The sequence below is a fragment of the Euleptes europaea genome, chromosome 2, assembly GCF_029931775.1.
Source record: "Euleptes europaea isolate rEulEur1 chromosome 2, rEulEur1.hap1, whole genome shotgun sequence".
Lineage (NCBI taxonomy): Eukaryota > Metazoa > Chordata > Lepidosauria > Squamata > Sphaerodactylidae > Euleptes > Euleptes europaea.
The window spans coordinates 65,345,051-65,359,700 of record NC_079313.1 but is presented as its reverse complement, the minus strand read 5'-3'; the positions used below and the strand labels follow the sequence as shown (position 1 = coordinate 65,359,700).

At 40.1% G+C, this 14,650-nt stretch overlaps 1 protein-coding gene across 1 annotated transcript in view; it reads left to right on the top strand.

Annotated features, from left to right (window-relative positions):
* PATJ (PATJ crumbs cell polarity complex component) overlaps positions 1 to 14,650 on the top strand; it is a 205,154-nt gene that overhangs the window by 23,242 nt on the left and 167,262 nt on the right. The window contains exons 10-14 of the mRNA XM_056844332.1: positions 521 to 662; positions 2,186 to 2,320; positions 10,752 to 10,828; positions 11,963 to 12,019; positions 13,688 to 13,822. Coding sequence (XP_056700310.1) covers positions 521 to 662; positions 2,186 to 2,320; positions 10,752 to 10,828; positions 11,963 to 12,019; positions 13,688 to 13,822 — 546 coding nt within the window. The remainder of the gene's footprint in view (positions 1 to 520; positions 663 to 2,185; positions 2,321 to 10,751; positions 10,829 to 11,962; positions 12,020 to 13,687; positions 13,823 to 14,650) is intronic.

The following is a 14,650-nucleotide window of genomic DNA, read 5'->3' as shown; positions in this document are numbered from 1 at the left end:
CATGAGGAGATCCCTCCGGCCCAGCAGGTTTCCAGTGTAATGGGAAAACCACACACAATGTGTCCAATCCATGCGTTCACATGCAGCTTCTACTTGAATAAGATGGCATCACAGAAAAGCAGTTACATTATGGCTGTATGGAAAGGGCACATGAAAATTGACCATAAATTCACATTTATGGAAAGTCTCTGAACTTTGATTAGAATTCCTGAACTCTTTTGTAAGTACCCATGAGGACATCCCCCTCCCACCCTGAGCTGATTCTACATTTATGGGTGGCTAGTCTCGATTGACTTTTAATGACTGAGCCCTTTTGTTGCTTAAGTGGCGGTGTTTAGTACTGAGTGGTCATACAGCTTCAATCCCATTTCATTTGGACAGCAAAGATTTGTTGATGTGTCTTTGTGTATATAGAATTGCATCTTAACAAGCAAAACAAATTGGCATTCTCATCCATTTAATGAAGTATGAGTTGCGGATTATAATGTAAAAAAATTGACTGGTTATCTATGCATGTTAGGTTGATGGGGTTAACATTCAGAATTTTACTAACCAAGAAGTCGTGGAGGCATTGCGTAATACAGGACCAAGTGTACACCTTACGTTACTTCGAAAGAAACCATGTTATACTGACTTCCCTTCAGAAAAAGGCTTAAACAGAGGTAAAAAAATTTCCCTCCATCTTTATTGACCGTGGCAGATATTCTAAGTTGATTTTACCTGATTATTATTACTTTTGCTAAATGTTCCATGGCAGCAGTCTCAGAAAAAATACTTCCATATTCCAGTTTGGATAATCATGTAGAGCTCAATCTTTTGGGGCCTATGAGCACCTTTGGAATTCTGTCACAAGGAGGTGAGTACAACCATAAAATGGCTGCCGCAGGAAGTGGAGCCAACCACACAGAGGAAGCCCAAGTGCAGGGGAGGAGAAGCGTGATTTAAAACATACACTGGGGGAAAAGGAATGAAAGAGAATAAAACCAATACTGTGGTGGCTGTTGCAACTGAAACAACATTGTTTTAATCTGCACAGTCAGTTGGCTCTCCCGAGGCTGATCAGAAGCCCTGTTGGATAAGAACCATACCTGGCCCCATCCCCTTTCTGAAAACACTTGGTAGGCACCAGTGAAAGTGGTAGAGGCTGCCCTGGTGCCTATGGACACCCCATTGTAGACTCCTGCCGTACAATCAGTTAATTCAGGATTTTTTTTAATTTGCAGTATTTATGTCCTGCTTTGTTACTTAAAGTGGTTGAAACCTACAAAATACCTTCCTCATTCATAGAAACATGATCTATTTGGAACATCACAAACATGCATCAGAGTTGACCATATGTTTCTGAGGGCTCAAGATTATGTTACTATACACAATCTGGTAATTTACTGAATATTCCTGGTTACCTATTAATTTCTTAAGTCCCTCAATTATCTGTAGTGTAATGTGGTCACTTGTAATATGGCTATATACAAAATAGTAGTTTGTCCCATTAAGATCTTCAGATATGCTCCTGTTCTGTTTATCTTCCGTTCTGGAATTTAGGTTGATTGCTACCAGGAGTATGGCCTTCTCTGCAGTAACATATCTCCGCTTCAGTACTCTCATTCAGATCCTTGCTGTTTTATAAACCATGATAAAGTATTTTTTAAATTATAATTCTGCCATGCTTTGGTGTTATAGAAGGCCTAGGGAATTTATGATTTGCTGTCATGCTGTTTTTACTAGGGGCTGCTTGTTGTTGTTGTTTTTGATAATATTATGTGATGTGTTTTTATCCTCTTTGAACTACCTTTGGTTCGTTTTGGGGGGAAATGAGATTAAAAAACAAAACATTAAAATATGCTATGAAATAGTTTTTACAATCCTAATTCTGTTAATTTCTAACGCTTCAGAATGGTTGTTCCTTCTCTTTAAGGAATTTTTAGGGTAGTGGAAAAGCCATTCAACAAATGGTCACTCAACAGAGGGTTGTTAAAGGCGCGTTTGTGGAGGGGGAGTAATCTATATGAAGATACAATGCATAAAGTTGTATGCCATACTACAAAAATCAGACTGGCTTTGGAGTGAGAGGAAGGAAGAGTGATCATGTCTAAAATGAAAGCAAGCTTGTATTAGGGGCCCGTGTTGTGTGCTGTCACGTCCTTGTAAGTGCATAACTCAACAGAAGCTTTTTGAAAACTTGCAGTGCAGCCCACCATGCCAGCCATATTCCTGTCTGGAGCTGTGGAAACTGAAACTAACTTAGATAGTGAAAGTGAGGAAGCACAAGAGCAAATGGATAACTCTGAAAATGAAAATCAGCAGAAACTACATCAAGTGGGTAAGTCAGACCTCATTTGAAAGGAAAAATGGTTAATTAGAATTATGTATCACTGTGCTACAGAAATAATAGTATTTTAGGGTTAAAGATCAGAAAGTTTCCAGTACATCAGGTAAGTACAATTCTAATAGTCTCCTTTCGATAACAGTAGGAAAAAATAATTAAAATAGAAACATTCACCTCAATTCAGGCAGTGGCCTGTATGGATCTGATCCAGCAAAGCAATTCTTATATTGCTCCGAAACCACTGGGCATGTTTGCTCTGAGGAAGACATTTTTTTTAAATGTAAAAGAACAAAAAATAGCTTGCACAGTTTTGATTGGCTGCTGGTTCCTGTGAAAGCATAATTTATTAGCTTTAGTCATTTGGAATGTTTACGGGCAGCCCAATCCTGAAGGGGGGGGTAGATATGGGGTGGCTGGGAGCTGCGCAGCCATGCTGTCTCCTCCAAGGCTTCCTCACTGCCGCAGAGGCATAAAAAACCTTTTGGTAAACTTTAGAAGTAAAAACGGGGATATGCCTCATAGCGATCAGGTGGTGCAGCCCCGCCGCTGCTCAAGGGAAAGCCCTGCCAGCATGGCTGTGCTGGCAGCAGGGGCTGGTGGCTCCCGGACACTGGCATGTTTGCCCCTGCTCTGCCGTAGGTCCCACTGTATTCGTGATAAGGTGGCACCTACGCTGGCGCATGGTCACGCCGGCTTCTAAGGAGCTTCTCCCCCCTTCAGAAATGAGTTCCAAATCTATCCTAAAGACCCAATTATGTTAATTGATAATTCATTAATTACATTATGTTTACCCTTCCTTTCTGCACCATCAGGGCCACCAAGGCGACTAGCAATTAAAATAATTAATGTGTCCTGGTCTCGCCTGCTTCTTACTGGTACCATGCTGTATCTTTGCATTGCAGATATTCTGTGTTCTTGTAACATAGGGTTAACTGTTAGGGCGTAGCTGATGTGACTTACAACTAGATGACCTTCCAGAACTTTCAGACTTGCATTTCTAGGATATGGTTTTGCTATGACTTCAAGTTTCTTTAAATATATAAAGAGATGCCTCATACTATGTCAGACCATTGACCCATCTGTCCCAGCATTGACTATAGCTGTCCAAGTCTGTCTCTCAGCCATGTCACCTGCAGTTATTTATTTAACCCTAAGATACCAGAAGTTACACTTGGGATATTTTATGTGTGAAAATAATGTACATTACCATGGGCAGAAGGCTTTGTTTTAATGGCTATTAAGGGTACAGTTGTAGTTCTTTGGGTAAGACTCAAAGCAGCCTGAACATGTCTCTAAAGATTTTGGAGGAGATATGTGTTCAGTGCACTAGTTCTCCGCATCTTTTCCATACTGGTTCTTTGCCTGACTGTGCCAGGTGGTACAAGAAGTCAATGGGATAGCAAGATTAGTGAGCTTTGTTGTACAGAGGCACTTCTGAAGCTGGACAATTAGATCTTGGGACTGCTTAAAGAAGCAGCTTGTGGATCCTTGGGAATTTGAAAGCTGAGGTAGCCACTGATTGTGTCCCTTTCATTCTGAGTCTCCACACAGCCACAACCTAGAGTGCCCTTGAGAGGCAGAAGCGGTCGGAAGTGTTAGGGCTTAACTTAGGGTTGCCAGGTCCCTCTTCTCAACCGGCGAGAGATTTTGGGGGTGAAGCCTGAAGAGGGCGGGGTTTGGGGAGGGGAGGGGCTTCAATGCCATAAGTTCAATTGCCAAAGGGGCCATTTTTCTCCAGGTGATCGCTATCGTCTGGAGATCAGTTGAATTAGCAGGAGATCTCCTGCTACTACCTGGCAGTTGGCAACCCTAGCTTAACTGGCTGTACTTTTCCCTAACCTACTGAACATCTGTTTCTGAGAAACAATAAAGAAATATCCAAAGTTAAGTTGTCTGAAACTAGGGTATTTTCTGTTAAGTAATTAAACTTCTGCACGGGTTGGCAATCGAGTATTATTTTTCATAAGGTATACTTTTAGCTCTTGATGAGATACTTCAATACCAAGCTGCATCTGTAGCCTTTTGCCATGTTAGATATATTACACTGCAATGTTAGTAACATGTGGCATTGTTGTTTCATGCGACATGCTGCAGTTGACAAATGGTGACTAATATCCATTTTCACCATGCCAGGACATTCATAGGCTAATAGAAATGATTCTAAAATTGAATAAGTGATCTCTAGCATGAAATTCTACATTGAAATGCTTGTCATTTGGTAAGATTCAATTTTATTGCAGAAATGGTGAAAACCATTTAGGATACAAAGATTTAAGAGTGTTTCACACTGGTAAATACATTCATTTACTTTTTTTTTTGCTTGAGAGCTAAAAGCAGTCATTTCATTTCAAACATGGTTTGATACTAAAATGCTGTCTATAAAAATTCACCCTGGAACAGAATTTAATGGCCAAATTAAATTCCAAAAATAGTTCTTATATTGGAAATGCTGACAGGCACTTAATTATAATAGCACTAAAGTAAAACACCACTAATTTAATGCCCTGTCTAAACTCTGGAAACACCTTTCAAAGTTAATGTAAAAAGTGTGTTTTATAAGATGTGTTGTTTTTATTTTAGGTCAAATTGTGCTAAACTGTCGTTAAAACTCAAGTTTCCTGCAGAGGTTTTAAGCAGTGAAACAGGCTAGTAATCATGTTTTGGTGCAATTCATGAAAAATATTTGAGGAATAGTGTATGCACAGCACCCATAACTATATCCTAGAAGTCTAGAGACACCCAAGCATCAACGTTATCATGTGGCCAAAGTAATGATTTTAGCTACGAGAAAACTGATTCAGTGAGTTCTTCAGAGCCAGTTATGATGCAAACATGATCACAGAGTATATACCAATATACAGGGAATGCATGAAATATGAGAGATGTGTGCTGGGGACAAGATGCATGTCTGAATTTTTGAAGGGTTGCTTTTGCCTTAAAGCTTCACATTTCCTGTAAGGCACTAGTGGAAACTTTACATACCTCTGTCAAATATAAGTTGGCCCCTCAGTTATGAAGCATACTGGGCCACGTTAGGCATGTTACTGTCTGAATATAATAATAAGATAATAGTTTTGGTGAAGCTTAAAAGCATAGATCTCTCACAGAAAGAAAGAGATACAAATAAACAGAGAGGTGGGTTATGTTGCAAGAACAGTTGTAAAGAGACCATCTATTACGACCGCACTCCTTGTTATTATCTCCCAGCTCCCAGTAATCAGTATTTGGTGCTGGGAGAGGGATCGCCTTACTTCTAGTTATTTTGCTAGAGGATGTTATGTGGAGATTATTTTTCTCCTTCTCCAGTTCCCACCAGATTTTACCTCAGAGAAAAATAGGACACAAGAGGCTTCTTAAAGTTAATAAAGTAAACAGGGAAATGTATTAAACAGTATTCACAAGATGGATTTTGAGGCAAGGCTGAATTGAAGGGAAAGCACAAAATCACACACACACACACAAGATTGCTTAGTTTATATTTAGTTTAGATGTTACTCAAAATGTCTTTAGCTTAGATGTTTCTCAAGTTAAGTTTCTTCAGTTCTTAGGTTACAAGTTTAGTTCTGTTCCTCAGAACACACACAGATTCAGTTTCACAAACTCTGTCCCCAGCCCAGCTATCAGGAAGGAAGAGACTTTCAATCTCTATTCCCAGAGAACAGCAGAAATATGGGGATGTATCAAAATCCCTCTTCCAGTTCTCACTGACTACCCCACACCAGTGGCAGTAATCCTCCACACCACCCTGCAAGCGGAAGAGCTCTGTCCCAGAGACTAATTCCCCTTTGTGACCTGAGAAAGGGCCCTTTTCTACCCAATCTCAATCCTGTCACTCCACAGGTTGTGTGTTCCACTAGCTTTGGCTACACCGAACCCTTAGGTTCACAGAGTTGTTCACAGCTTCCTCTCACACCACTTCCCAAGCTCTGAAGCCTCTCTGTCTCTCAGAGCTCAGAGTATCAGCTTTTCGGCTCTGCCCGCCTTTGGTCTCTCAGCTTCTGCTGAAGATTAACCCCTTGTTTGTCACACCATCAAATGTTATTTTGTACCCAAAGGCAATCTGCAGACTCCCCATCTGAAGAATCGCTGTGTGTAAATATATCTGCCAAAATTTCACATATGAAAATTAGGACATTCCTGTGCATAAATTGGTGGGCCTAGAGGCAGTCTGTGTGTCTGGTGGCATGGCTTGGCAGACACTGGTAGGAGGGAGTGGAGTTAATAGAGTGGAGTTCCGAAGGTAGGTCCACCATAACGTATATTGAAATGGGCCACAAACCGAAAGCCAGAAATCAAAGAGTATGCAAGGAAGTCGTTCCAGATGACAAATCAGTGGAGTTAAATGCGTTCAATATAAATGTGTATACTCATGCTTTGTTTCTGTTTTATTGTTTCCATACATCTGGAGAATTTGGATTCTGAAGTTAGTCCAAAGCAACCCACTCATCATTAGGGATGTAGAAAATAGGGCCATGAGGAACTGCAGGGGGGCCACAATTTGGAAACCACAAGGCTCAAAGTCTCCCTGTCCAGGATTCTTCAAGCCCTGACAGAAGCTTGTGCAGACTGATTTCCCCTTCTAATCCCTTTTCCTGTGATACTCAGCTGCTCTCGGTCCCTTTTGGAGCCTATTTACTCCTCTTTGTGTTGTCCTTTGGGTCCCCCCCCCCCCAGTTAACTTAGAATGTTATTTTTTCTGCTTACCTGTGATGTCCCTGCCATGCAGCTTTCACTTTCCACACAGAAGCCAGCCATGTTACTGGTGGCGGTACTGATGCTGGTAAGGTTGATGTCAGAGTCTTCTTCCCAGATCCACTTTTTTCTTAAGAGTTATCTCTCATACTTAATTGTTCCCACATCATCAAGTGATGGTATCACTTTGCTCTGCTCTGGTTAGACCTCACTTGGAGTATTGTATTCAGTTTTGGCACTGCGGTTTAAGAAAGATGTTGACAAGCTGGAACGTATCCAAAGGAGAGCAACGAAGATGGTGAGGGGTCTAGAGACCAGGTCCTATGAGGAAAGGTGGAAGGAACTGGGTATGTTTAGCCTGGAGAGATGACTGAAAGGTAATATGATAGTCATCTTCAAGTACTAGAAGGGCTGTCATATAGAGGATGGTGCAGAATTTTTTTCTGTTGCCCCAGAAGGTCAGACTAGAACCAGCGGGTTGTAATTAAATCGAAAGCGTTTTCATCAAAACATTAGGAAGAACTTCCTGACAGAGTGGTTTCTCAGTGGAACAGGCTTCCTTAGAAGGTGGTGGACTCTCCTTCTTTGGAGGTTTTTAAGCAGGGGCTAGTTGGCCATCTGACAGCAATGCTGATTCTGTGAACTTAGGCAGATCATGAGAGGGGGGACAGGAAGGGTTCTGTCAGTGTTTGGCTGATTGCCAGTTTGGGGTCAGGAAACAATTTTTCCTCCAGGCCAGATTGTCCAGGGATCATGGAGGTTTTTCATCTTCCTCTGAGTATAGAGCAGGGTCACTGGGGAAATTCGGGGGGGGGGAGGTGGCTGTGAATTTCCTGCGCTGTGCAGGGCGTTGCACTAATTGACCTATGACGTCCCTTCTAGCTCTATGTTTCTGTGTTGCAGTTAAGTACACCCATACCCAAAGTACACAAAACTTTACTAGTAGCAGATTCATTTAATAAAACTTAATATGTTCTTTCAAAATTTTCCTGGAAAGGAAAGATAAAGTTGTCTTCAAAGAACAGGCTTTAATAAAAATGAATCCAGTTAAAGATTTATGATATAGTTGAGTAAAAGAAATAATTATCTTTGTTTTGCCATTATCTTCTGGAGTCCTTTTGTGTATTTGTCTTGGACATCCAAGGTCATACAAAAGGCACAATGGAGTCTTGGAATATCAACTAATCTGCTCTGAAGGGAGAAATTCTAGTCAGCTATGTGGTAAGGAAGAAACTGCTTGAGATCATTAAAAATGATACAAGGGTCAAACTTTTGAAAGGAAATAAGTCCAAATAAAGTGTACGGACGGGGGTCACAAGAAGTAAAAGAAGTAGCAGATCAGCTTGGATACCTCTTTCAAATTTGCCCCTCTAAGAAAATTTGCTTAAACTTGAATGGGCAGACTGATTCCCCTTTCTCCATTTTTTCTTCAACTGAAGCCAGACCTACGCATTTACACATTGAGTGAAGCTAGTGCTGTGCTGGCTTCCACTTACAGGAAGTTATAATGCAGGTGAACTTTGAAAAATGTAATTCCCCAGCTGCAGTCTGTAGTGATGCGATTCATTCTGCCACTACTAGAGTTGCCAGCTCCAGGTTTGGAAATATCTGGAGATTTGAGGATGGAGCCTTGGAGAGTGGGGTTTAGGGAGGAGAGGGACCTTGGTAGCGTATAGTGCCATGTAATCCGTCTTCCAGAGCAGCCGTTTTCTCCAGGATAAGCATAATAAATGTTTAAAATAAATAAATAATAAGTGATTTATGTAGTCTGGAGATCAGTTGTAATTCCAGGAGATCTCCAGCCCCCGCCTAGAGGTTATCACAAAATAGGTTAGCTTGCTGCACAAAGAGTTGCAGGAAAATAACAGCAACTCTAGCTACTGTGTTTCTGCACTTTACCACTTCCTTCTGTTTCATGTGTAGGTCAGGCTCAATACTTCTGTAGTCCCAACTTTTCTGGACCATGGCTTGGATCCAGACAAAAACGTCTGCATGTACAAAGATTTCTGCCCACAGACCATGATTTTCCCACCTCCTCCTACCTGGGCAGCCCAAAATATCCCCTGAAATCCTGAACTTGAGTAAGGGCTGCAATAGGAGAGGGGGGAGGCCAGAAAATTGTGCCCCATGGGTGAACATCCTTGCTTCTCTGGCTGCATTAGTCTGGCTCCAAAGCCGTGTTTAGTCCTTTTTCTTTTTGGTTAATTTCCTCATTTTTCTTCACGGGAGTCTTCCAAGTATGCAGAAGCCCTTAGTTTGCTTAAGAATGGCCTGCTTTCTCTGCTTTTGTGATCAATGGAGAAGCCAGCTGATTTAATGTTAGATATAATGATAGGACTACAGCCTCAGTCACTTAGGAAGTTATGTTGTGATTCACTACATTTGATTTCTTGCTGGGTAATGTAAAAATTGTTTATACCTAAAATGCATTGAAACCCGTTTTTAAAAGCTTGAGACAGTATTTGTAGCTTTTCTGTTCAACTGGCTTGCAGGGATACCTATTTTGTCTTTTGAAAGATTTTGGGCATTGCTTTTTCTTGCAGTTGTCTTCATTAACATGCATTATAATTCTTTACATGATATGTAACACAAAAATGTACGTGCACTGAAAAAATTCTGGTAACTACAGAGTGTATTAGGATTTTGACAGTATTCACTGCTGCTAATGAAATGTTCTGTAAGTTGTCCAGAGTTGTAACAAAATCAGCTATAAAACCAAATAGCTTGCGGTAAACTTATCCTCCAGTTGCTGCCACTGTTAGTTGAATTTTTTTTTTTTTTTGGGTCTGCATGTTGGGGCTTTGGATTTCTACAAGTTAAATATTACTTATGTGAAGATCTTTTTATAAGTGCACTGAGCTTCTGGCTGAGGTCAAATGCAGGGCAGCCAGTCATTTTATGCTGTCTAGCCTTGTCAAATTGTCTTGCAAGACTGTAATACTGCTCTGGCTGCATAAGTAAGAAAGTTGAAAAGATATAAATGTCAAGATAGCCAAGTTCCCACGGAAGACTGGGTTAGAACTGGGGCTTTTATTAAAGTTCGTATTACTTACTCAATTAAACTAGACAAGACCTTCATACTTGCCAAATGTATAAACAAAGTCTATGGCTGAATAGTAGCAATGTAGCCTTGATAACAGCTATGTTGCATTGGGTGTTTTCATCTAGAAGGTGTTGGTGCTAGTGGGAGACCTTTTATAAATGGCCCTTAATGATAAAGACCATTGACTTTCATAGCCAGGACTGAGTTATTTACATTATTAAACAATGCAGTATACTTATCTCATTAACATAACCATCACCTTTCACATATCTTTCTGTACTGAATAAATCACATATTTAGCATTTATATTTGTGTTTGTCTACAAAAAGTGTTTTTCTTTGTGTTGTTCTATTGCTTTAATTTTGCTATTGCTGTGCTTTATTGATGTATACTGAGCTAATGTATATTGAGAGCCAGCATGGTGTAGTGGTTAAGAGCGGTGGACTCTGATCTGGAGAACCGGGTTGGTATTCCCACTCCTCCACATGAAGCCTGCTGGGTGACTTTGGGCTAGTCACAGTTCTCTCTGAATTCTCTCAGCCCCACCTAGCTCAGAAGGTGTCTGTTGTGGGGAGAGGAAGGGAAGGCAATTATAAGCCGGTTTGAGTCTCCTTAAAGGTAGAGAACATCAGGGTATAAAAACCAATTCTTCTTCTAATTTTTGGAATATTCCTGTTATATTTAATTTAGGCGAAAGCCCAGAAACATCAGAAGATAAATTAAAATCTAAGTGGCAGAAAATGCTGGGACCTGACTTCGAAGTTATGGTACGTTGCCACATACTTGTGGGTACACACTGTTCTTTTAAATCATAAGACTGAGTGTTACATTGTATGTAATTTAGAGAACACCTTATTGTTCTTTAAACCAACAAATTAATAGATAAGGGATACACTAGCTCTAGTCACATTTTGATCAGTTAATGCAATGGGGAGAGCAAGAGCTTAGCACTACACTTCAGATGACTTCATAGAACTGGAACCTAAAATGGTATTTATGTCAGATCCACTTTGCAGAAGGGAAAGCCTGGAAAAACTGCTTCCAATTGCATGGACACTGCATTGTGTGCATGCAGATGTACATACTGAGCCTATATGCAGATGTTTCACTGAATGTAGGATGAGGAGCTACGGTTGCCAGGTTCCCCTGACCACCGGTGGAGGATGAGGAATAGGGTTGCCAGGTCCAGGTTGGGAAACTCCTGGAGATTAGGGGATGGAGCCTGGGGAGGACAGGGACCTCAGTGGGGTACAATGCCATAGAGTCCACCCTCCTAAGCATCCATTTTCTCCAGGGGAACTGATCTCTGTAGTCTGGAGATGAGCTGTAATTCCACTGGGACACCCTTTTGGTATATTTCCATAGAGGGCCAACAAAGGGGTAAAGAGAGAGAGAAAATTTACTGCAACAATGCACACCTTAGCAAATCGCAGTCCTAATTGCCACTCGATGCATAATGATACGAGGGTGTTTTCCATGGTCATTTAAATTGTATTATTAAGATAGTTCTTTTGGGCCGAATCTTGCACTGAATCTGAGTTTGAATCTATTAATTTCCTCTAGTGTAAGGTTTTTTTCTTGTGATGGATGAAGCATGTTCTGTTGCAGGAACACAAACTGAAAGACAGTGACTTGTCAAAACAACTAAGGAGGCCAGATTTTTTGTTCTAGGAGAGGAGTGTGTGTGTGCTACATTACTATAGCTCCATTCTCCATTATTCCAGCAGTGCCAAAATATGCTGTTGGAGGTTGGCAAGATTCATGCCATTCACCCACTCACCAAAAAGGATACTGTTAAACTTTATCAGTGTTACATCTGTTGAACGCATAGCATTTACTTTATTGTAATAAATATGTCTCTTTAATGAGTACCCATGGGAGTATTCTTGTTTGATGTTCAGGTTTCCACCGTGGACATGCCAATTGCAGATGATGCTGAGCTACAGAAATATTCAAAGGTATCAAATCTTATTTCTTTATTTCTTTTTTGGCACATATTACCAATGTTACTGGATATTGGTGTGAACAAACCAACTTGAATGTAAATATTTCTGTAATTTTGATGTAGCGCCAGATTTGTGGCTGCTCTTGATCTTTCAAAGAATTTTTCCCCCTGACAATTAAGAAGTAATGACAAACTAGGAATAAATTCTTCCAAGAATTGACTCTTCTTTTATCCTTAATTTCTCCAAATATAGTTGATGCTGAACTAAATAAATAAAATTTCAAGTATGCTGCTGTTTCCGTTCTTAAAACACTGTGATGATTATTTGGCATATTAATTCTGAGGGTAGCAGCAATGCTAATAATACACCTATGTTACAACAACTCCAGGTGCTTTTATTTTGAGCAATCCTTCAGTTTTATTACAAGCTGGAAACCTGTTCAGACTGGTCTGTGTAATAATTCTGTAGTTGCATGCAGTAAGTATCCATTTTGGAAGGGGCCAGAAAGGGCATAGCCCTACTTATAGTCTTTTTACTAGATGTTCTTTCATTTGCCCTATGTACCTACCCATCCACTCCAGTCATCTTTGGAGTCCCTACTTTGGGTGCCCCCCCTCATCTGAGTCTAGACAGTGGCAACCCAAGAAAAAGAGCCTTCTTAGTCATGGTGCCAAAATTTTGGAACTTCCTCCACTTGGAGATTTGTCTGACTCTTGGATTGTTGTCTTCCTCTAGTAGGTGAAGAAGACCTTCCCCCCCCATTTGGCATTCCCCCACTAACTTTATTGGCCCTCCTCCCTGGTTGTTGTGTTATGTACATTTGTGTGTTCTTATGTTTTATTGAATTGTTTAAATATCTTTATACACTTTACTTTAAATGCAGTTTTAATGCTTTATTGTTTGCTGCCATTGGAACCCTGTTTGGTGGAAAGGCAACACAGAAATATTTCAGATAAATTAATATACATCTTTGAAGCCCAAATGAATGATCACTGAGTTCTCTGCACACACTTACATGTACAGCACTAAACCAGCTGATGGTAACAAAGCTGTAGACACCTGTAGAGATCTTCTCTTATGTGTATTTAGCTAAGTTCTGTGACCTTCATTATGAGATGTCAGCAAACTCAAAATCTGCTGGCTTTCCTGCCATTAAGAAACTAAGAGTTTTCCTTTGATGGAAGGGCATATTGCTTTAACCCCTGGATTATGATTCTGGAAATGTTGCAGATAACGTTCATCCTGAGTGTTGACCACATACACCATAACCACCAAGTCCTTTCTGATTTTTAGGCATTTTCCAGCAAAGTGTCTTGAGATTTTTCTGGTTGTTTTGTGCTGTATCATATTTAAAATCTCACTGTTAAGCTTCTATCATAGGTATCAAGTGTCAGGGCTATACAATGTATTGTTTTTTCATTTTTAAAATGTCTGAACTGCAGTTAACCCCTGTCATATTGCAGACCACCTTTGTGAGATTACTATTTTGCCAGCTTTTCCAAAAGAAAATGCTTGACTAATGCAGTGTTATTTTAAAAAACTAGAGATTGTAGTCCTGTTAACTCAGTTTGAATAAGTAGTTTCAAGGTAAGCATTAGTTAGGGTGCAGTATTACAAAAAAAAACATTTTAAAACTTAGCATTTGGTTATTTAATATTTCATATTTTTATTAAAATACAGCTGCTGCCTGTTCACACGTTGAGGCTAGGGGTTGAACTTGATACATATGAAGGACATCATTACATATCATCATTTGCTACTGATGGCCCAATTGCTAAGCTTGGTTTACTGCAGTTGGAGGATGAACTTTTAGAGGTATGGTATCTAGATAATTTGTTGGTCTTTTTTTTTAACAGTCCAATATTTTATTACTGTTCGTATCTTGAGGAGCATTAAAATATCTATTTGATACATCTGCGATTGGGAATAGCTAAAAAAGTAGGAGTGGCAGAAATGGAATGGTTGTGTTATGTAATTGGAGCCACTATAGCAGATGTTATCAGCTTACTCTTATCCTATAGTTTATTATGTCATAAATGCATACTGTTCGCAACAAATTCATTTTTCTTTTGAAAATGAAGATGTTAAGTATAGGAAAAGTTGGGTGTAAAGGATTAAAAGAGTATCGAAAGACAATGTCTTGTCAGTTACCAAAAATATAGTATGGAAGTAATGAAGCCTTACTGTGGTCTGTTAGCCTGAACTCTTATTTGTTCATTATTTATCCAAGTCTTCAGCTATTTCCAGACCTTGTAAGCTGTTGCCTTTATTCAACCCACGTCACCATGCCTTTTAATTTTTTAAAAAAACAACACTGAATGCCAAGAACAATTCTGTATAATACCAGGTTACGCATCATGTTAAATAAAGCAATGAAAAAGTGTAATAGCTGCACAAAGAGAACAGCACCGCCAGACCACAGAGGTAGAGAGATTTGGGGTTAACGGAGAAGGCTAGAGTTAGTGGCTTGGATCTTACGACATTGTTCCCCTCATGTTTCTTTCCAGCTGCTGCAGAGCCTTTCCTCCACTGCAGTGCTCGCTTCCATTGCTGCTAGTACTTCTGCATGCATAAAGGCTCCTTGAAAAACATCGATCTTGCGCACACTGAATTGCATGCAGCAAAGGTAACAAAGCACCGCAG